Genomic DNA, 24,172 nt, shown 5'->3' with positions numbered 1-24,172 from the left:
GTTGTATCAGAGGTCCCCGACTGGGGAGTGCTTTAAGGAGGCTTTTTTTGTTGTTGCTTGGAGTTTTTCTGAGTTGGAAGGGAGGGAGAGGAAGTAAAGGAGGAATATATGAGTGAAACTCAAAAATAACTCTTTAGTTAAGGCATACTTACTGGGCTAACTGGACTAAAATTGACTGCTAGAAATTATTTTTTATCAGTTAGCCTGTAGGAAATCAGTGGTTAATTATCTCAACTGCTTGGTGAGTTGGCACACAGATTTCCATTCATTTGAGGCTAGTTATTCCTTTGAAGGTAAATCTTTTGGCTGTCTAAAAATCTACATGCAGTTCATATTAATTGTGGAACATGCTTTCTTTTTGAATATCTGACTTCTCTGAACAGTTTTTCTGGAGCTTGGAACTTAAATAGAATATAGATGTTTGCTTGAAAGAAACTTATGGAGAGAAAGTTGCATGATTGAAAAAAAAATGTATACTTTTGTGTTTACATATTAATGTCTCATTCTCATAGGGAAAAATGTTTCCCTTCTAAATCATACTCTGTCTTGCTCAATTATATTTCTGATTGTTCAAAGAAAGATTTTATGGCCAGAGTCACTAGCAGTTTTTTCTGTTAGTTTGTTATAGTATAATACATTCTTTACGGACTAATAATGATTGTATTTATAGAGCACTTCCCATTTTTTTTCCCCACATGCCAAGTGCTTGCAGCACTGGGGGGGGGAAAGAAATGATTTTGTATTAACTAGAATATCCTCATCATTGACAAAATCAAGATGATTAAATACAAACTGCCAATAAAGTTACACAAAATCAGCAACTTAAAAGTAGTGAAGAAAAAGGTCTTACTTGCTCTATTTTAAGCAGTAGGAGATAAAACCAATTTTGCAGGAAAGGAAAAGGGCGTGAGTAAATTCTAAAATACTGGACCTGCTCCAGCAAAAACTCAGTCATTTGCAAACTGTAAGAATAATGGTAGGAAGGTATTTAAGTGTAAAATTCAGCGAAGTGGAAGTTCAAAGAGGACACCTAGAATAAATAAAAGTTAATCTAGAAAGCTGGGAACAAATACAAGACTAATTTAAATTGAATCTTTCCATTTGTAACCAATAACATAGCATAATGAATGCAAAACAAGCTGGATGTGAATGTCGCACCTCAGAGCTAAAAATATTCATTCATTCTGCTACATTTTGAATAAGCTGCAAGCAGTGTATTAGACAAAGGACCTGGGTGGGTAGTAAGTTGGAGTTGCCAAAGAGATAAACTACACTAATCATCTAGGTGACATTTTCAAACTTTACCTCTGTAGTTTCCCGTAACTGAAGCACTACCAAAAATCACATCCAGATTTTTAACATGATTCTTAAACTCCAGGCAATTAATTTGAGAAGACAGAACAGCTAACCAACTTGTATCCTCAACAGCATCTGTCAGGCAACATTTCTGTCTTCCCAAGATTGAGGATAAAATAAAACATCTGACTGGTGACACTGTCAGGCTTTCTTCCAGATCAGCAACTTAACTGATGGGTCCAGGTGCCATGAAATATGTAACCAGGTATCATCAACGTAATGATGGTTCTCAGCATTTTAAAGTGATCTGCCTAAGCTATTTTATGCATACAATGAACAAATCAGGGAACAAACCTGGAGATTGTTTCCTTTTGGAAAAGTTTGTAAAAAAGAGGAAGTACCCATCTAGAGATTGTCTATATTCTTTAAATCGTATACAAAGCAATAAAGTATAGCTACAAAGATAACGGCAACAGATAAAGATTAAATTTATTAAAATCCCTGTAGCAGTATGTCATTACAGGAAATATGGTATTCAACTGTATTACCTATATAGTATTTGATATGTATATATGATCTTTGAGAAAAATAGCACCTGAGAATTTGAACTCCTGCTCTAAAGAATACTATTCCCTGTGCACTGGCAGTGAAATGCTTTTTTCAAAGGTGTTCAACATGATAAATAAATGGGTTAAGGATTTGCTGCATTGATGAAACTCAGGACAATTGTCTATCAGGCATATCTTTTATGTAGGAATTTCTTTAATTTCTGTTGGATCTCTTCTGTGTTTGTGTTTATCTAGAACACAGCAGATCAAATAGCATTTCGGGCTGCAGGAGGACTGACTGCCCTTGAAAATGTTCTTCAAGCAGTGACTTCTCCCACCAATCTGAATGCGGTTTCACGGATTCCTTTTAAGTAAGTATGATTGGTCCTTCATTTGCCACTTAGAATCACTAGAATATTTATTTCACATCTGCTGCTTTGCTGCTGCTTCTCCTCATAGTCGAGTGTTGAACTTCGAACTGTGCTGTACTGTACACTGCCATGGAAGGTGAAAGACTTTTCCACTCAACCTCTGGTTTCTAACCTGGTGATTTTATTTCTAGCTGTGATATATTTGAGCAGTGGCGTCCCTAATTGTATAAAATGAGAAAAGAGAAAACTGTGTTAAACAAAGAGGAGGTGCATATCTTTTGAAGTTAGTCTGTAGAGATCTCCAGTGGGAAGTGGAGGAATTTTTTAAAGGATTGCAATTCATTGGAGTCTGCTTTTAAAATGAAATCAGTTGTAAGATACTGCTAGCTGAAAGGGCTTCTACAAACAGGTAAATCAAAATTCTTGTCGATTAGAGGAATTCCTCTTTATAGCACATAAGAATAGAAGGGTTTAAATGTCTAATCCCTAAAAAATAGGTGGTGACTAAACAGAATGCCTGCAAAAACTGATAACTCAAAAGCATGCATTTTCCCCTAATCTCTAACTGTAATTTTTATCCATGCAAAAGCACATATGTGCTTTCAGAGCCCAGCTAGGCATGGTTTTAGCACAAGAGGAACCAAGCCCAAGATACCCTGTTGTGTACCATTGTCATCATTTGTTTGTAGATGTATTTTAATATTGTAATAATTGGAATGTAAGTGCTACATTGTGAGGGTTTGCATTAAAACTGTTCATTAATATGTTACGGGACAGGTGTAAAGTGCTAGGAAAGAACACCAAGGAAAAAAAGTGGGTTTAAGATACTACCTTTACTCTTCAAAGAGAATAAAATTCCTACTTTCCCAGTAAGTCATGCAGAATGCACTCGCTGCAAGTCCAGCCAGCTCTAACTGATGAGCAATCCTGAATTGGTCCTATGGTGAGCAGCTCAGCAGCAGCCTTTGGAATTGTTAATTTGCAGAGGCTATAATTTTGAGTTACTCTCATCGATGTGGGATAAACTTTGCAAGAGAAGGGGCTGCACTGTGCGACCACATAAAGCTTAGCTTAAATTTAGCTTTAAATTCTTAGAACGTGCATCTTCTATACATCCTTGATTTTTCTTCTTTCATTTTAGGAATAGTCTCACTTTGTCAACCTTTGTTGAGAAGGTGTGAGAATATTGTGTTTACGTTACTGAAAACATTTTGTTTGAAGTCTGTTAGACAGTATGAGGATGTATTAGTTCTCAAAGGAACTTGTCTGCTGGTAAATAAAGCCCCGTCAGCTGCATTTGTGTAACAGAAAGAACATCCAAGGAGATTTATCAGAGGTTCTCCTCTCTATGACAGTTACTCTCTGTCTCATACCTATTTCAGACCAGTAGAACTGGTTTCTCAGATTCCTGAGCCTATTCATGACTGAATTATAAACAGAATTTTTAAACCTTTAAAAAATTCTTTAGATGTTCTTTTATTAACACAAATTTTCAACTCTCTGTATTTCCAAAAGAAATATCAAGGCAGAAAAGAGATTAATATAAACTATTCTGACAGCTTTGTATGTTAAAAAAATCTACTGAAGAACTTAGCTCCACTACTGAAATAACAGCATTTCATTCAACTTTACAGCAAACTGCAGTCTCCAGTTTATAGGCATCTGAAAGTATTGTAGTTTGGTAGTTATACATCAGGTTGCACGTAAGTTAACACAGGATCCTCCTTTCTAAAGCTAACTGCTCTTGCATGTTTTTTTTCTGCAGGAGTCTAACTGCTTGAGTCTAACTTACAGGGTCTAGAGTCTGCTAGAAATGTAGCAGGGAACTTGATGTTGCTGCGTGTGATGCAGAGCCTCCTCTATTCTTTCTGATAGAGAAGAACATATTTTGTGCAGAATCCGCAGCGCGGCTGTCAAGAGCAAGCAGTAGTTCCAGAGGGTGGGACTTTCCGTGAGCAGTTTGAAACAGGCACAAATGTGGCTGGTTTAGAGAAGCCATGTTAATGCATATTAGTATGGTCTCACTGAAAATATTTAAGAAATTCTTCAAATGTGTTGCTGTAAATATAGAATGTTTGAGAGAGTTTCAAAACCAAAGGATAATGATAGAATGTATTCAGTTCTTAAAATGAGGAAGAAAATTTATATCGCATTTCTCCTCATTTAATTTTTGAAATGAGTTTGAAATTATTTTTCTTTCTTCTGTGCAAATGTAATTTGCATCCTGACTTCTTAAACTTTGAATCTAGCAAATCAGCAGTTTTCTCTGTTTAAAGACAAAACAAAATCCTGTGGAAAGAAGTTGAATTAAGACCTTTCATTAATTGCCCTCCCGTCTTCCCCTCACCAAATATGCTTTGCTACAGGACACTACTGTACTTAAGATTGTTTGTGTGCTCTTGCAATGTTTAACCATTTGTACTCATCTTAAATTGGGAATTTGTCTGTTGTTTTGTGATGAGGATAAGCTATTTACAAGTAGGTGAGGAGATTAGAAGGGCTATTATCTACATCTCTCTTTCTCCAAAATCCTGGCAGTATGGTGCAGCTCAGAACTTTAATCCCATGTCTACAAGATAAAGCTTTATTATCAGAAGATTTAACAATATGCCTGTTGTTTTGTACTACTGTCCAGATTGGTAGTTAGAGCAGCAGAACGGCAAATACTGTGAATAAGATGTGACATTTATGAGACAGATGATAGATTTGGTGTTGGGGCAATTTTTCTCCCCTTCAAATAAATCACTGAAAAAGGAAAAGAGAAAGCAGTGGATTATAGTAAGTTTTATTATTGGTGTTAACATACAAATTAGTATCCAGCCGCATTATTTCTTGAAGTAGCATTTTGTAATTTTCCTGGATTTGTTCAGTTCTCCACAAAATAAGACCTATTCAGCAGAATTTCAAGAGGTTTCAGAGTCTTATGGTATTTTTCTTACACTTCTACTAAAAAGCAAATGGGAGCTGCACAGCAAACAATTGAATGACTTAAGATCAAGACCAGAAGATGAGTCTCATCCCCTGTGTTGCCTTGCATATGTGCTATGAGCAACTCATTTAGCCCCTTTGTGCCATGACATGTTACTGGCCTTGAAAACTGTAACTAGTCTGCTGACAAATGAGGTTTGTAGGGTTTGTTTAATTAACATTTGTGAAATACTTTGACTTCCTTAGGTGACCAGCGTTTTATATAGAAATAAGCAGCAGTCGTATGAGGAACAAAGGAGGACTTTTGTTACAAGTTAAGACATGACTAAAGTCTGGTTTATTATGATGTGTCTTCTCTATTCATACAATTTCTTGTATCATTTATTTAAAGCAAATATTATCAGGGTGAAAAAAGCCCAAACCATAACTATATACATAAAAAGCAGAAAATAGTGCCTGCATAATATTATGGATGGGGTTGATACAAATTTCTTTTTTCAGTAAGAGCTATTTTGAGCTGAGAACTGGTTTTATAGCTTGTTGTTTGTAATATTTATTTGGTTTTATGAGCATACATTTCTTAAGCTGCGCTGTTACTGTTCATGCAGTTCTATAGGATTGTCCACAATTTTTTTTACAGAAAGTACAAAACAAGCTTTCTTATTTTCTTGTAAGGTTATTCCCTCTAGAGAGACATTCATTGAAAACTAGCAGTTGGTGCAAGGACATAAAGATACCCTAAAGAGAATGAGCACTGTGCAAGTTCAACATCTGAAGCCTGCAGCATCTGTCTCTTTCCATGATGTATTCTTGCTGTGTGTCTCAGAGCTGGATTTCAAGCTCTCAGAGCCCAAGAATAAAGTAAACTTGCCCTCCTGTGTGATACAGGAACTAGTTTTATTGTCAAAAGGAGCTCTGTGAAACGTTACGAAACTTTTGGATTGAGAGCCAGATCTCGCAATGAAACAATTGATAAGCCAGGGATTGGAGTATTTCTGTAGAAGATTTTCAAATTCTATCACACCTGTAAATGTTGGGGTAAATTAATTGTTTGATCATCAGTTGTTATTCAAGAGTTTATTCATAAGTACAGTAACATTTCAGAATGAAACTCTGATCTTGAAAGAGAATTGTTGCTGAGTTGTCTTCTCTCTATTAATTGAGACTAGACTTCAGCTGGAGTCCATTTTTTAATTGGATATCCTTAAATAATGTAAAACACAGACAAAAGAGTAATTGATTATGAATCTTGGAGGGTTCCTGCTTGTGTAATAGGCCCCATGAGTGAAGTATAAGGGTCTGTATAGTCTTCAAGAGTTAAAATTGGTATTTTTACCTTAACATCAATTTTTTGTTGTTGTTGTTGTTTCAATCCATATTCTTACCTTGGTGCTTCTTCAACCATTCCACTCTACAGCCATTCTGTGCACCGTTTTCAGTAATAGCTCACCTCCCGCTTCTTCTCAACTCAGCTTTTAAATACCAATACTGATCACTTTCTTTCCCCATCAGAGTGCTGCATAATATTCAAACTGGTTAAAAATGAGCAGTTTATACTGAATCAACACATCCTAAATTTGATAATGTTTAGTTTTGTATTATTTCGCTGCCAAATTGAGCTATTTGGGTTATTTTCTTCATTGATAATCAAAGTACGTTCATTTATAATCTTCAGAAGTTGAAAGTAATGTGAAAAAGCTTTACGCTTGAAACAGGCTAATTGTTTTATGTTGATCATGTCCTGATTTTTATAAAGCAGCAGTTGTGAGTTCTCACCTACATATCCTGGTGCACTATGGTGGATTAGTTTTCCATGGTTGGATACTGTTGCTGCCTCAGTATTTTGAATAAAAGTTTGTGAACTTGTTTATATCAAGCAAATTGAGGAGAGTGAAGATATGCTAGCATAAAAGAAAATTACATACATACAAACTGTTGAAATCTAGCTTGAAAACGTTGATTAAAATGAATCCTCTTCCTATTTCTTTGTACTCACGTAAAATAAATATCACACACAGATGCATATTTTTGTCTAGTTTAAAGACCCATTTCTTTTTTGGATCAACGTTTGTGTACCATAATGAGTGTTTTTATAATTGGATTTACTTTAGAGGAAAGCCTTACATCAGAGGGCACTTACTGTGTGGTTTGAGTATAAATGCTGTCTAACATAGCTTTAAAGCTGATTTGCGGGTGTGATACAAAGTTTAGAGGAACATCAGTAATCAATAAACAGCTGCTTTACATGAGGCTCATACATTACTATTTCAACTGATTTTGATATCTCTTGAGATAAAAGTTTTGGAATTAAGAGCAGTTAGAGCTTCCGACAGGGGAAAACATGGTAAGAAATTTATTAAGTTTTTCATCCCACAGAGTTTAACTGGTGGTTAAAGTAAGTTCTGGCTTGACATTCGCAGCACTCTGCTTGTCTCAGAGGCCTTGTGCAGAAATGGTGACAGTTGACAGCTGTTGTTCCCTTAATAAGATTAAAGTAAAGAAATTAGTCGTGCTGTCTTTAATCTGCCATTTAACACCGCGAACCACCTGGGGATGGCTTCTGTGCTTGACACTTCCAATTTTGAATTAAAAAAAAAATTGTGGAACTGAATCATAGTTCAGAGTGTGCTGTAATTAGAATGTATTTAGATGAACCATAGTTAGCAAGCGTATGTTATCAATTAAAAGAACCCTCTTTATTCTTGTGAAAAATTAATTTGACATCCATTTGCATACACCACCTTTTCAAATGCATTATTTGAGTCTCTGAAAATGCAAGTACTCTTTCTGACATGAGATTCAGTTGGGAAATACAAAAACATGATGCATTATTACCATGGAATTTGTTCTATATATAAAGTGGAAAGGTTTTGTGTTTTCAAATGTAAAATAAATGATCCTCTTGGGAGTTAGGAATCCCATGTATCAAAAAACATTATTGCATGAATTAACTTAATCACCTCAGAAACTCTGAAATGCTGTCAAAATAATAAGTTAACCCACCAAGTTCATATTTGACACTTTGGATAAATTATAATGTTTATATTTAAATAGAATTAATCTTTATTTTAGAATAGCTGTTAAAATGGCAGATGCTGATTTAAAGCATCTTCGCAACTGAAAATAGAAACTACCAATATCTCTCTCCCCGTAAACACACCTACACCGGGGAGTAATCTTCCATGAAACGTAGAAGTAGGTGCCTAATGAAAATTTTTTTCAGCATTACTGAGGAAAGTGAAATAAATACCTTTATACAGTCAGGATAGGAGGAGAGAATCCTGTTGCAAGGGAGGTTTTAAAAAATGCATGTGAAGCATGCTACTTGAATTACGTGTAGGTGTTGTCCTTGTAGGGTAAAAATTAGATGAAATAGGTGAAAATGAACCTGCCTTTGATCAACAAATAATATTTTAATATTGTTTTCATGTCATGTGAACTGCAGATTGAAACTGATTTAATTAGGCAGTAGAGTAAAATTAATTACCAGTACAGTAAAATTAATATAACTGGTAATATGGTGATGCTCAGAATATTAATGAAGGAAAGGTATGAATGTTCTTTATTTTTTTACAGATCAAACCAAGCAAGGTAATTTTACTTTTTAAAATTCAAAATTCTTTCTCCAGCTGAAGAAAAGACAATCCAGAAATACAAATGAAAAAAAATTTACTCTAAATATTCTGGCGTCTGAGCATTTCCAGCTTTTCTTGGCTTGAGAATACAATGGATGTATATAAGACGCTTCGATTTCAACTCCTGGGAGCTGTGCTAAGTAATCAGATGCCACAGCAATCAGTAAAGCAGCCTCCCTTATTATGTAAATAACTTTGTTGTTTCAAAAAATATTTTGGGAGAAAAATAAAGCATAAAACTCAAGTCTCTCTTTGTAAGTATGTTGAATTAGTCTGCAGCTTGTTATGTTAAATACCAGCTTTGATGATTTCTGTATGATAACTTGTTTGTTGCAATCCCACTTTTGTATGACCTTTTGACAGTGCTTACAATTTATTTTCTTCTGTGGAGCTTATTTGAACTTAGTCACATTTTTTCACGTTAAAAAAAAACAACAACAAAGTAAAAGTTCTTTTCCTTTTGGTTTACTTTAGACAACTTGAATTTCTAGCCATCTTTATTACTGTATATATTTGATTCATTTGTGTTGTGTGTCTATGTGCGTATTTGTATAGTAACAGTGATAGCTTTTGTAGTAAGCAAAGTTCAAGAAATTAATTTTGTGTTTATTCTGAAATAGTATTATCCATGATGAGATTTATCTTCTCCGAGAGTATATTCTATAGGACTGGTCCCAGCTTCCCTGCAAATCCTGTTTTGAGAAGAGCACTATAATGGGAGCAGATGGAAATTACTGCACATGATGCAAAGAATAATTGGGCATGTTTTGTACATCTGGAGCTTTCTGTGACTCATTGTGCTTATGATTTTCTGTTCTTACTGTTGCAAACTTGTAACCTCTTCCTGCCAGCCATAGGTGTAGGTCAGTTGATGCTATTGTAGTTATACGCTAACGCTTAAAGGCTCTATACAGTAGTGGTTCACAATATGTCAGAAGAAGTTTTTGGACAGGAATTTCACCTGTGCAGTTTTGCTTGCTCAGTGCAAATTACTTGATCCTCTCCATTCCTTGATTAGTTCACAGGCGCTACGCAATAGCCTCTTGCTGAAGCTGGTCCCAGTATACTGTGAATTACTTCATACAGGTTTTTTTTTCTTGAAGGTTGTGCTAGGAAGCGGACCTTATACCCAAATTACTTGTGTGATATAACTATAAGCCACAAGAAAAGAATATTACATATCCAAATTACGAAATTAGCTGGTAGTCTGTGTAAGTTCTGTTATGAGTTTTGAATATGGAAGAGTCCAGTAGCCATACAGTGCATGACTTCTGATAAGTATGGCTTTACTGTTTTGAAGTTACTGATTATTTAATTGATTTCATGTAAATTTTTAGTTCTGTTTGGAATCCCAAGTTCAAGAGAACGAATGTGTATTGCTGAAAGGTTGTTTTTTGATGTGCTTCCATTTATTTGCTTTTGATTTAGTGAAGAAAGAAGTAAAATTCTTATTTTTATTTTTCTTTCCTTCTGATTTTTTAGGTCCCTCTGCAGTACAGTAAATGCTTACAGCCTCACCTGCAGTAATTGTGCAGAAAACTGCACCTACGTTCTTTTTAGTAATAAGATCACTTTTCTAATGGACCTGTTGATACACCAGTTTACGGTATGTAAAATAGCTATTTTAATTTAGAAATGTTTGTGTGCTTCACAAACATATTAGAGTATTTAGAGTATAAGAACACCAGGAGATACATGAGACTATAAAGGCTCAAAAGAGTAAGATTCTTTTGTTGTATGTATTTGGTAACTGTATCTACTATACTTCCATATAAATGGGTATACTTGCTTCTGCTAATAAATTCTGCAAAAGCATGCATACCAGGAACTCTCGGGAGTGGACAATGTTCTATCTTTAATGTTTTCTGAGGTTGTTGTCTTTAATTCACCCTGTAGTAATGTTTAAAGTATAGAATATTATGTGTGATTCTAACATGTTTTGGTATCAGGAATATAAGTCAGGTCAATACGTCGCTGTACTTTGATTTGCTGAAGTGCTTAAATAGCAGGACTCTTTAACTATGAAAGTTTTAATTTTCCAATGTTGCATTTAATTTGAAATGTCATTAAATATTTTATTTGAAAACTCATTTTTAATTCATAGTGACCTGCTCATCATAAGATATTTAGTCTTGGTTTTCTACTTATAAATGTGTGTATGTATTTTCATGAGCCAAGCAGTTTGTTAATTGAAAAGTTATGTACATACTTTAAATAATTTAAATGACACTGTTAGAATCAACAAGCCATAGGACTGTTGATGAACACTTTAAAAAGATAGTCCGAAGGTCCTTGACACAAAAAAAACCTGAATGCAACTTGTGCATTCTCTGCTAAGTAGCTGCCAGCTCATTGTTCTTCACCAAATCTTTCCAAGAGGATTCCAGGTATTAGATTTCAAATATACTTAGTGAAAGGTGCATGTATTGTGCTGGCCCAGTCACAACATTGCTGGCTCTCCGCAGAGCAAGCCAGCGCACAGGCTCCATGGGTAATTACACAAGAGATGAAATCCTTCAGCACTTCACAAGTGACAAGATCCATTCTGATGCCAAACACCTTCCCTTTTCTCAGTGCAGCGCTGTGTGAACAACCTGCACTTTTCCTGAAGAAATACAGAGGGTATTTCTTAGGAAATGTTGGCCACCTACAGATCGGAGATACTACATAAGAAAAATTTACTACGCTTAGAGCTGTTTTCAGTCTGTTGCCAAATACTAGCCTTGAATTGCAGCAAAACTGTAATTAAAGCTTAATATTTCCCATGATCCACAGTGGACTTTTCTTTCCTATGCATAAAGTCTCTTATGTTCTCTTCAGGCAAAATTGGCCCTTAAACTAGGATATCTTCGTAGGTCCGTGAAGTACATATTTAAGTACAAAAAAATAAATACAGTACTGCTTTTCTAACGCTGATTTTTCCCTCTCGGAAATATAATAAATCAGATCAAGTTTTAATTTCTCTTTTTTACGAAAAAGAAATGGACAAATGGAGAGCACTTTTTTAATTTGAACAAGCTCTGAATACCAAAATATTAAGACACCCCTCCAAAGAATTTAACCGCCTCCAGTATTCTAGTTTGGTGAGCTGTATGATGCTGCCTTTGCCAGTGTTGTGTGTATTTCCACTTGCTGTTGGAAAATAAACCCCAAGTAATACCAGGAGTAATAAATGAGAACATATATTTGCAAGGTGTTACCAAATTATTAAACAAGTGTGGCAATATTTGCTGAATGCAGAAGCAGAAATAATCCAGTTTTGAGAAACCTTTAAATATATTCTTGAATACAGCCAGTATGAACCTTATTTCCAACCAATTTAATGTGGGTTTATTTTTGTTTTTATTCATCAATCGAATGCAATGTGTGCTTCACTTTTGCTAAAACTCAAAGCTATACATTTTAAAGAATAAAATTTAAAACAATCACTTCTCACTGGTGACAAAATGTTCATTTTTGTTTACACTGGTGTAACATTTTTCTCTTCAAAATATTACTTGAAGAATTATTAAAAAAAAAATAATTTTTTTTTCCAATGAAAGCTTGGGTACCAGTGGGAAATGGTAGAATAACAAATAGACTGTTTTTTTTTTTTTTTTTTTTTTGGTGACATCCAGCCTGCCCAAGTTAATTGTTAAAAGTGTGCTGTTTAGACCTTCTTTTATCTCATACCTAAACAGAGTGGTAGGAAACCTTCTGTAGATTTTACTTACCATTTTACCTTTCTTAGTCTCCTTAGCTCAGGTAATGCCTAATTTGGTGTCTGTTGAGGTTAGTAGTAGTGTGTTTCCTGATTTTAATGGTTAATGGATCAAACCTTTCCACCTACACTCACAGAAGTCTTGTGCTAGAGTTGTAACTTCATTTATCTACAGACTGCTATCTCTGCTCTGCTTTGAGAACTTTTCTAATTGTATATTTTGGAAGGTTTCACACTGAGAGAAGCAATTAATTACGTGGAGCATCTAAGGATAGTTTTTTATTTGGGGGGGGGTGGTTCTAGTCAAGTGACAACTGTCATATACTCTTCCATGAAGATATCTGAAAAAGCTGTACATATATATAAACCATACATATCTGTGCCTGCATTTGTAAATAATTTTATGTTTTGTAAATAGATGGGGGTTTGGGGCGGTTTTTTTGGATGTCTGTCCTTTTATGATTTCACAATAAGAAAAGCATGACAGCTTGTTTTCTGCTATATGTTCTCAGATAGATCAAAGGGAAATTTCAGAAAGCTTTTGAGAATAACAAGTTGGACAAGACCACCTTGTCCAGTAAAAATTCTTAGAAGGATTTTGTTCATTCAGTCACATCTTTCCCATCATAGCATACCTGCTTTTACCAGTTAAAGCATAATGCATATCAGTACTAATTAAGAATTAGAAATTGAGACATTTTTGTTGTTATATTTCTTTGTTCACATAAATATGCAAAATTACATGGATTCTTTCTTGTTTCATTTTTGAATTGGATACTACATAGAATTGCAAATGACTAGCTTGGGGTAGTCACCACTATGCACTTCATTTATTCATGTGCATTATTGCTAATATCCTGCACGTGCAATAAAATTTTTAGACTGTTTTTCTTTCTGTTTTAAGATTAATTGCTAAAGGCTAGAATCAGATTATTTTTATTCCTTTAAGTAGATAATTTTATGTAAACTTGCAACATACAGGCTTGATTTCAGAATTGAAAAGCAAAAAAAGAAAAGTCTTGCCAGTCTCTCTCCAGCAGTCTGACTTGCCAGAGTTGGTTGCCATTTATAGCTCTCGTTGAAATTTTGAAAATTTCAAACTGGGTCACTATGATTTAAGTTAATCTGGCTATCTAGTCACAGTGAAGTGATTTTTCTCCACCGTTTCTTCACTAGAATGTGCTGCCGTTTAATTTGCGTGCTTCCAAATGACAGTATACATCTGATCCCCACTGCTAGTTTCTAACCTTTTGTGGTCAGTTTTTTAATCTTCTGTACTGCAACAAGTAAGGCAGCTTCATGTTTGTTTGTGCTGATTATGGCAAGAATTGTAAAATCAAAGGCAATATATGCTTTTTAGCTGTTCTGGTCCATTTTGAAACGGTGTTCAGCCGTTGTGGCACTGACAGTACTCCTAGCCCCTAGCAATGAGGCCGTGTGGGGAGTTTCTACCCTCCAGGTCACTAAGAGATCTAAAAAACCTGCTCTCCCTCCAGTTTCGGGACTAGTTGGAGACCTGAAGACCAGCACCTAGAAGTATTCAGGTTGGCCAAAAAGTACCTCAGTTAGGTGTCAGCTCTGTGGATTAGGTCATTTCCAATGCAATTCAGTCAGTGTTGGCAATGTAAAAAAGCACAGAAACTTCATGTCTTTTTCTCTCTTTTTAATAATGTAACTTTTAAAGGACCAAAACCTTATGTTTTGTTTATTTGCACAGGAATACACAGGAAGCCAGTGTGTTAATCCTGTAGTAAATCTTGAAAATAGGGCTGGGATAGGAGACATAATAACATATTAAAGTATTTAGGGGTAGGGAGTTTCAAAAGTGGAACCTTCATCTGCGCCGTCTTAAGCCCATAGACTTCTTGGGCCGTTTCCATTTCTTTAGTTTGCTAGTTACTACATAGAAAGTCTGACATCCTATAGATACTGTTTTGAAAGTATGTGTTTTCCAGCGTGTTTTTGAGGCAAGCCCAATGACTTACACATGCAAAACGCACAAAATCACCACTGTTAATGGGAGAAGAATACAACATAAGTGACCAAATGAGCAGAGATGGGGTGCTTCAAAAAGTTTGAAGGCTTTCCGTTTAGGTTTAGCAGCTCTATATTTAAAATTCTTGATGGCTGTGAAGGATTATGCTTTTTACAAGACAAAAACATAAATGAGTTTTCAGTGACAGAGCTCCACGTTGCTAACTGGAAACTGTTTGGGTTTGTTTTGGGGTTTTTTTTGTTAGCACAGAAAAAAAATGTGCTCTGATATGCAGAGGTACTTTTGGTGACATGAGTCAGAGTGGAGTAACATTTTGAGCTATATTAAATGTTTGCCTAAGTGCTTTACTGGATTGGGGCCATATTGTTCAGCATCTTGCAGGATTAAGTCCTAGATGTTGGGCAGAGCTGAAGAGCTTACAGCAGTTCTTCAGAAGCAAGGGAATCCCTACACAAGGGGAATTCTCTGCTGAACGGCTTAACAGTTTCATGGAGACTGTACTGGAGCTGAGAATCTGGTCATCAGAGCGTTCTGGTTCAAGAACTGATTTAAAGAAAGTAGGAGTCTTGATTAGGCCCAGCATAGGCAGTCACCATAAATGCTAAAATAGCGTTGAGATGTTGGATGTGTCAAGTAATTGAACAATAGTTACATTTTTCCTGATTTTCCTTTGTGATTTAAAAATGTTTTATACCAATTATTTGACAAGTCAGTTTAAGTGTGTAATTGTACCTGTAGATTTGTGTCAGTTAAACTGTTAAACCTCAGAAATAAAAACGTGGTATGTTTTAACATTTACTTATCTGAAGCCCATGTTCAGTAAACACAGTTTCTCTGAATATCATTAACTCCTTGTGTAATCAACACAAAGAAACCAGAGCTTGAAAGCTTTCATAATTACACTGTTAAATTTTAAGATTTCCTCCCCCCTTGCTTGATAGAATTATCAACAAGCGAAGTAATACATCACTTTTGCAAGCACCCCAGTTAATTTTGAACATAAATCTCAACATATTTTCACACTATGCCATTAATTACTTCTTCGGTAAAAGAGCTGATCTTTTGTCACGCATTTGAGTTCGTATAAATGGAAAATTTTAAAGGTAGGAATTAAGTTCAAATTTACCCATTTTCTGTAAAACAGTATTTCCTTCTATCTCCTCTTTGACATACACAGTATAAAAACACATTTGGTCTTGCTTTGTATTAATACACACACATACTTGCTGCAAAAATCAAATGTGAAAAATCAGCTCTGCAATAAATGATTGTATTAAGACTGCTGGATCTATTTATTTTACAAATAAGGAAGAACAGTTTTATATTAAAGCATGAACTTGTGTAGCTAAGGGCTATATACTTAGAAAATACAGTTCGTATGTACATTCAATTAGAAGACAAAAATAGACATTATCTGTTTATAGTACTGTTCATTACAGCAAATGGAAGGCTCTACTACAAAATATTATTAATTCTTTTAAGAAATAAGTTATATATAAGTTTTTCTCTTGAGTGAAAAAGCAGTGAGTAGCATTTGTTAGCAAATTTTAAAACTTGGTGTTCTTAGTGCAAAGTCACCACATTTAAATTGATTTATACATTGCAAAGCTTAATCCATCCGTTCCAGTAGGCAATTGGAATCATTAGGTATGAATTATTTTAGTCAACAGAAGTTACTGGAGCGATATAATACTATTTTTCCTATTGAACTTGAATAAGCAGCTAAAGACTTCTCACTTGCTCACTTGGCTCATCACCAGAAACAGGCTATTACAATGAGTTTTAAGTACCAACACAAGGCTCAGAGCTAATGAATAATAAAGAAATGTGCATGTTGTTCTTTGTCACTGAGTGTTACCAAATCCCTCCTGATACCTATACAGGGAGGAACGATTTTCTGTGACCTCACTTGCATATACCAAGTGTAAATGATTTTAACCTGGAATGAAAATAAAATTTCAGCCAATATTGATCACTAATTACAGTGTTGAAAGCCTCAAACTGTCTCATAAAAGTGCCTCCACAGAGGTCTATTGGTACGTGGAGTCCAGCAGCATTAAGCACAGTGAACGTACCTCGGAGCCTCATGTCTTGATTGATGTGTCTGTGCTGCCAATATTCTGCCTGTAAAACTGCAGGACTTCCACACACACTTCACTTACTGTTTGATCATAATAGGGCAGAATTTCAGCTGGTTAAATTATCTTGGACTGCAGAAATGAAAAAATAAAATACTTAAAAAAAAATTATACTCTTCAGGAAGATTTCCTTCCAGATCTGTCCTGCATATAGATTTGTCTTCGGGTTTGCGTGTTGTACATCTCAACTTCACTGCCTTTTTTAGGAGTGGGCTCTAATTTAATGATTTAGAAAAATTGGATTCTGTTCCTCTGAGGTCTGTTCAGACAGAATTGCATGTTGTCAGTCGCTTGTAAATCATGTCAGAAGCACATCTGATGGACCAGTGCAGTGGTCATCAGGTGATGTTTTATATTGAGATGTTCAGGTCTTATTCATGGGACATGTTTTTCCTGCTGTCCTTAATAGTTAAAATATGAAGGTATCCATAAAGTGCTCAGACTTTCTCCATGCCTAATTTGAGATTTGTGGGTGAAAAGCATTTCCCATTGCATCTTCTAGAACCATATTATTCATGTCATCCTTTATGATGTTCCAGTATGTCAGGTTGTGCCCCAGAATTTGTGCAACTTTTCTGTCTTCTCAGATAATTCCTTACTTGTTTTTTGTGTTCAGTTGGTTGGGGTTTTTTGGCGGGGAGGAGGGAGAGGTGTTTGATTCTTCTCATCAGATTTGGTCAGCATAGGGTTTTTTTTTAATATGCCTCCCTCCCTGGGAGAAATTTCTACTTCAACAGCCTTTCATTTTTTACAAAATAGGGACTCTCTTCATTTTTGTAGACTTCAGAAGTTTTAGCAGTTCTCTTTCTTTTTGTAAAAAAGATGGATAAGAGAAATGTGAATCAAAAAAAACCATGGAGCCTTCCCTTCAGAGTATTCTTGCCTTTGAGGAGTACTTAGCTCTTTGAAATACTTAGCTGCTTTGGGTTAGCTTTAGTAGTAAACTGCTCGACTGCGAAATTCTGACACTTAACTAGGAAAAGGTAATTCTCTCGCAGGCTTTTTCAGGTGTGAAGGGGAACATCTGTAAATCATCTGTCTCAATTCAGTGAAGGTTGCCTTCTTTCACTGCCTTAAAACAGCTGTATACTACCCTCTTTGTGTACCTCTGCAAGTCATCTATTTTGTTCTGAATTCAGTTATGCAGAAGCTCAGCAGCACAACTGAATACCTCCTCGTAGATTGGAAAAATTTTGTATTCCCCAGCGTCCTTTGCCACTGTTACCAGATGGCACCTCCTGTGGCTTTCCTGTGGGTTGTCTAAACCTACTGCTCAGATGCTGTTTCAGTATGTTGTTTCCTAAGGGCAAACTAGTACTGTTCCAGATACATTTTTTTATTTTTTTTTTCTTAGTTGTGGTCTGAGTTTTATCATAATCAGTCTCACTTTTTGTGGTAAAAAATTATGTAATTTTTCTAACATTAAAATTCCACATAAAATACTTTGGAATGACACTTACTTCAGGATATTTTTGTTTGGTTTTTTGCTATGATGGAGCAAGTCCTCACTGCAAAGATCATTCCTGTTGCTGGCAAAGTGTATTGTCTTTTTCTGTGAAGAGCCACAACTGTATCTGCTGTGTTACAAGAACTCTAGCCTTTCAAAATACTCACTTTTTTAGGGGTGTTTGTTTATGACTGTTGAGTAGCCTTCTGATGGCACATTGTGTTTTTCCTAAGTCAGGTAGGGGATTACCATACAACAGTTAATGCTATTTCTTCCACAGAAAATAGCTATCTTTCTTCTATGTTACTGAATGCTTTGTGTATCCTAGACATTTAATATGTCTTTGTGGTAACACAATGTAGTAGTCAAAATGAACCGTCTCAGTAGTTTGTTTATTTGCAGTCAAGTTTAAAAAAAAAAAAATCTTTTTTTTTTGCTAGTGACTCATCAAAAATCCTGTGTGTGCATAAGAACACGACAATCGTACTAATGAAGTACTGTGCTGCTATAAGGCTTCCTTCAGTTCTCATACACTAAACACTGTTTTGACTTGATTTATTCTGTTTTGGCTTTATTATCTGCATAAGGGGTATAGACCTTTTCCTGTATCTGAAATGTTTTAATGTCCATCAGCACTCTAGAATATGTTACTTTATTATTATTTTTGGTGTACTCATGTGCAACTTTCTAAGTGTTTATCTACAAACCTTGACTCTTTTTACTGAATTCTGGTTATTTTTTTCTTTTTTTTCTCTTTACTTAGGTTAGTGTTCCCGATGACCATAATATTACTTCAGGCAGAAGTGCAAATAAGCAAGTATTTGAAGGTTTAACAACAGGACTTCTGAGGATAACTGCTGTGATTTTCAGATGTCTAATCTCCAGCTTCCCAGATGGAAACAACCACTCTACTGCACTGAAGATATTACAAGATGTGAAAAGTAAATCCTCGCAAGTGGAAGCCTTCAACAGCAGAGTCCAAGATCTAATCAGGTTAAAAAAATTAAGAAACTTCTCTAAAACTTCTTTACTACAAAGAAAGAAAATTGCAATGATTTAAGAAAGGAACAAGCTGCTTTAACTCTTAATTTAGCAAGAGCAGTTTGTGTATGTAGTCAAGAAGACTATTGAAATATTCTCAAACAAAAATGTTCTTCAAAAAGCTGCAGACACAGAAATACAGAAAACCAAGTCTTTTAATTTGGGGCTTGGTTTTTTGTGTCCTTTCCGTCCGCTTCATCTCCTAATTACCTAGGAGTCAGCTTCCATATTATCATTGTTTTCTCTCAATTCCCTATGCCAACTGTGTATGCCCGTTGCCGGTGTGGTCCTGCATATCGTACATGCATTCACATAAGCTTACCATAAAATATATACTTTCTATTATAAAGATTACCCAATAATTCTTATAATCTGATTTCAACTTTTATAATGTAGCTGTATTTTAACAGCAATTTTCTAAGTATATTTCTTGAGCAAAATTTCAATCAAAATAACTCAGTGAGTTGTAACAGTCAAATAAAAGAGAATACGTTGTTTTGCTCATTTTTACTTGAAACTTTCTAATTCTTTTGGTAAAAATACTTGAACCTGAATATATGAATATATATATATAATTAATGTATATTTGATATATAGATATAAAACTAATATAGATCCAACAATATATTAGACTTGCTAAAAGTGTATAGTTTCACTAGTAAATTATATAAATAGTCATCAATACATCTTCAGCCCTCTGAAGAAATAAAATTCTGAGATATGCTACTGAAAATGTGTCATACTGACCATCTTCAGACTTTTCAAAGTCTGGTATGATACTGGTGGGTACAAAAAAGACAGCTGGAGGAAGAAAGCAAAACAAATAGTTGTCACAGATACCAGTGACCTCTAAAACTTTATTGTTCTCATGTAACTCGCCTTCTCCCCAAACAGGTTTAGAAAGAGTGTGAAATTTCAGGATGTTGTATTCTCCCCATTTATGAATGGGAGGGTGGGAGGTCTGCTTATTGATATTTGTGCTGAACAGACATCTGACACTGACTGGGCCAAGCACAGGCATACTCTTAAGATAAGAAGATACATGAGAATCCAACTAGGTCCCTCACCTGAGGCACTTTAGGGGATCTGGTTATAAATGGAGAATGAAAGGCACGATGACAAGGTAATAGCACAATTAGGAAAAAAAGAGAGAGGGCATTTTAAACTAGTCAAAAACAGACAAATTCTGTTATTAATGAGAATCTTTCACCTCCAGGTTGTTGTATCGTATGTCCTTGGGGAGTTAATTAAATGAGAGTTTTAGGAAGATGGGGGAAGAAAGAGGAAAGTTGAAATTTTTTTATCCCCCCCCCCCCCCCCCCCCCCCCAATGGGGCTACTAGACCTGATGCATAAACAACAATTATCTACACACTGTCTGGGTATCAAAAGGGTAGCTAAATTATTTGAACTATGCTACCATGGGTAAAAAGACTGGGAGATGGAGGCAATAGATTAGAGAGCTTTGACATTCCACTTGTCTGTATGCTCAATTCTTCAAGGAAGGGAGTGTTTCATGTGTCTTCTCATTGTCTCCAGATGCCATTAAAGAATAGTCCCAGTAGACTGAAAACTCTCATCCATTTCTTCTCTGCCAAAAGAGCAGCCGCTTTGTGTCCAGGTGTGGGTGTAAAGGAAGGGGAACAATGAACATGTTTTGCAGGTGTCAGTCGGACTGTAGAGATGTTCCTAGGGAAAAAGGAGGAGAATATTGATGAGAATGGTTGTGCCTTTTTTGTGAGTAGTAATCTCTCAGTATTAGCTCTATTTTATTTAGTTTTTCTTCTCCCCTTCTATTTCACAGAGAGATTTCTAGCACTCAGCATTTCTCTGTGACTGTGATGTATCTAACATCCAGCTCTGTTCCTGAAATTATTCTGCTAATACAGGAGAGCTCACTTAACACCTGTATGATGAGGTGGATTGCTTAGATCAAAATCTGCAAGAAACCTAATGCTGGTAACCTTTCATGTTGCTAAATAGAACAAACTTACCTGAGCAATGAGTGTGCAATTAAAAACCTTTGTGCATCTTTGTGTTTTTAACTGCTATACTTCAGCAGCTTTAAAAATCTTTCATACTGCAGTTAGACTTCTTGCTTTATATCCAGTGTATTTTTTTTCTTAATTACTTTCTTTGCTTCCAAAAGCTTTGTGTCAGCAGGGTCAACTTTGGCAGAAAGTCTAGCTTCTAGCCCTGAAGAGAGATTAGTCATTGAGCAACAATACTGTCTGAAAAGTGTAGAGCTTTTATACACTAATCTTAAAAAAATCCCTGTTTTTTCAAAATCAGACTGTAAGACATGTGAGGGATAGTTATTTTTAATAAATGCTTCTACAGCTCCTGTGACAAGCATTATCTAATCAGTATTACTTATTTAGTAGAATCAATATTATTTAATAATGTTCCATACTTAGTCAAGTCAGGGTGGTCTTGACATTATGGAAATACACAGCCAGTGCTGTACACATCTCAAGGACCCTGTGCTCTAAGAGGCACTCTCTAACAAATGGACTTGACGAGCAAGTGGACAGAACAGCTGGTAGGATGGAGTAGTATTAGTAGCAGGATGGTTTAGTGTAGACTACCAGTGTAAAAACAGTGAATCAGTTGATGGTGTCTGAAAGTAATTGGTTCCCCATGTCTTTTAAGTCAGGTGGAGGCACAGGATATAACAGCAGTTCTTCTGATTTTCACAAGCAGTTTCTCGCACTCGATAAGAGTGGAGGAAAATACAAAGAAAATTAGAGGAGAAAGAGAAGGAGGTGATTGCAGTGGGATATTTGTCTCCACAAAGGAAGTTGATCTCGCATAAGTCAGCAGAACAAACAGTTGAGACGGAGTAAAGTCTGAGAAGCTGAATGTTTGTGGTAGAAAAAGGAAAGTGCATGAAGTTAGGCCATATCAGCAAAGTGACGTGGAAAAAAAAAAATCTGTGTGCGCAGTTTAAGTGGAGTTGATACTGATCAAAGTATGAGAGAACCTGGTGTGGACGGAGAGATCTTGGTACGAGGACGAACAGCAAATTTTTTGGTGTCAGTTTCCAAGCTCAAAGAAGAAATTTCAGCAGTAGTGATCTGATGATCTGATCTACTCTGATAACGAAAGAGGAGTTTTCAGTTTAAAAGAAAAAAAAAGTCACTAGCATGGTTTTCTCTGCATTGAGTTTTGGTTGAGCTCCTGAAGAGGCTTTCTGGTCCTGATCCTTCTGTACTGATGGTAGAAGGTTGTTATCTGCTTGTTCTATTAGTCTCTTAACTGTTGCATATATTTTAAAAAGGAAAAAAAACCAAACAAGCCGACAGCTGGGCAGTAGTTGTTATCCTACACGTATTGCAATAAAACATTATCTGGGTAACATCATTGTCGTCTTGAGTTAGTGTGTTCTACAAAGTTTATCTCTTCATGCTAAAAAGAAATCGTGCTGTTGCAGAGCCATCAAGATTATTATAAATCTTTTAACTATCGCAAAATTCCATTGTCCTTCTAGGAGTATGGTAAAATAAACATTTACACTCATCTTTCTTGTACAGTATAATACAAATTAACCTACAATAGACAGATCTCTTAACAAAAACTACTGATAGTTGCAGAGACCCAGATCTGAAGTCATTGTAATTTGAATTGTTTTATTGAACCCTTTCAGAAAGAGTATTTTAAGTAATCACAAACCTGCATTTTGTATGGTTTGATAGTAGAGAAGCAGAAATTACTTCCACTGCGAAGTTACTAAAACTGGCATAAGTCTATTTTTTTAATACAGTTTTCCCTCTGTTTCTAGTTATGTGGTGAACATAGGATTGATAGACAAGCTGTGTTGCTGTTTCCTCTCCGTTCAAGGCCCGGTTGAGGAGAATCCCAAAATAGCAACTTTTCTACAAAATGCCACAGCAGTGTTGCATGGAATATGTCAACTGTGTTTTGCTGTCAATGGAAGGTAGGTGCACTTGGTCTGTCATCTTTAATATGTTCATCAAGCAGCAGCCTTTGTAACTCTGTGCCAACACTGTGTTCATGGAAGCAAGCGTTCTGATGAGGCTGTTAGAACTGTTCTTAGTCACACAGTAATAACCAGTAAAGAAACAGTGCAGGAGATTCAGTCTGCTCACCCTTTTTCCCATTGAACTGTAATTAGTTACCTGCACTGAGTCTTAATTCTTATAAGTCATTTATCAGAATTGCAAACTTTATCTCCTTCAGTCATCATTACAGAGAGGGTTTTATCACCGCTAATTTTAAGTGTCCAGTCTGAAGGACTTCAAGAGGTATTTTATTATCAGCTAAAATCAACTCTTAATTGATTTGTCTCTAGAGCAGCCTAATTCAGCTCCTGTTCTTTAAAATACCACTGTCAGTAAGGGAATTACATTTTTTATAAATAAAAGTATTACTAGATTTGTCAGGGAATTTTCTGATGGAAAATGTTTGTTATCGTAACCTAACCAGAGTTGTGAGGAGTAAGAATGAGGTATGTGTCTGCCAGCAAATCTGGACTTCTATAATCTACAGCTTAGGACAGCCTGACACTGTGAGAGTCAAAATTTCAGAGCTTTGGGGTGCACATACTAGAACCTACCACCATTAGACTGTTATACATTTCAGCAAAAGACAAGGCTGACAGAACTTTACAGTGAATTCCTGAAGGGTAAAATGATGCTGGGGCAGAAAAACCAGAGTTAGTAAAACATAAAATAAGAAACAAAGCTGTAGCTAAGAGCTGTTGCTGGTAACCTAGGGACACAGGCCCATGGAAAAAGAACTGCAAGAAATATGAGCCCAAAGAGACCATCCCAACTTACTGACATTTCCCTTTCTGAAAGCTGCCAACTTGGCATTTACATTCCAGGACAGCGCTGCCAAAAGTCAAATGCATACTAAAAAAACCCAATAAAAATCACCCTTCTCTTAGTGAAATAATAGTTCTAGCTACAAGAGTGAGTAATATAATATTTACAATTTCTGAAGCAGGCTTATGTTTCACTCGCATAATAGAGATCTTTGCACCCCAAAATCATACAGCACTGTGCAAGTACTTCCTTCAAGAACATCTGTCCTTTGTAGCAGAAGAACAAT

At 35.8% G+C, this 24,172-nt stretch overlaps 1 protein-coding gene across 8 annotated transcripts in view; it reads left to right on the top strand.

Moving 5' to 3' along the window:
- The window catches only part of SCAPER (S-phase cyclin A associated protein in the ER), a 171,727-nt gene that overhangs the window by 112,961 nt on the left and 34,594 nt on the right, over positions 1-24,172 (top strand). For all 8 annotated transcript variants that reach the window (XM_075045590.1, XM_075045592.1, XM_075045595.1 and 5 more), the window contains 4 exons: positions 2,100-2,215; positions 10,261-10,384; positions 18,823-19,052; positions 22,881-23,036. In XM_075045590.1, the coding sequence (XP_074901691.1) occupies positions 2,100-2,215; positions 10,261-10,384; positions 18,823-19,052; positions 22,881-23,036 (626 nt within the window). The remainder of the gene's footprint in view (positions 1-2,099; positions 2,216-10,260; positions 10,385-18,822; positions 19,053-22,880; positions 23,037-24,172) is intronic.

Source organism: Buteo buteo, chromosome 13 (genome assembly GCF_964188355.1).
Source record: "Buteo buteo chromosome 13, bButBut1.hap1.1, whole genome shotgun sequence".
Classification (NCBI taxonomy): domain Eukaryota; kingdom Metazoa; phylum Chordata; class Aves; order Accipitriformes; family Accipitridae; genus Buteo; species Buteo buteo.
This window is presented reverse-complemented; position numbering and strand designations above follow the sequence as displayed.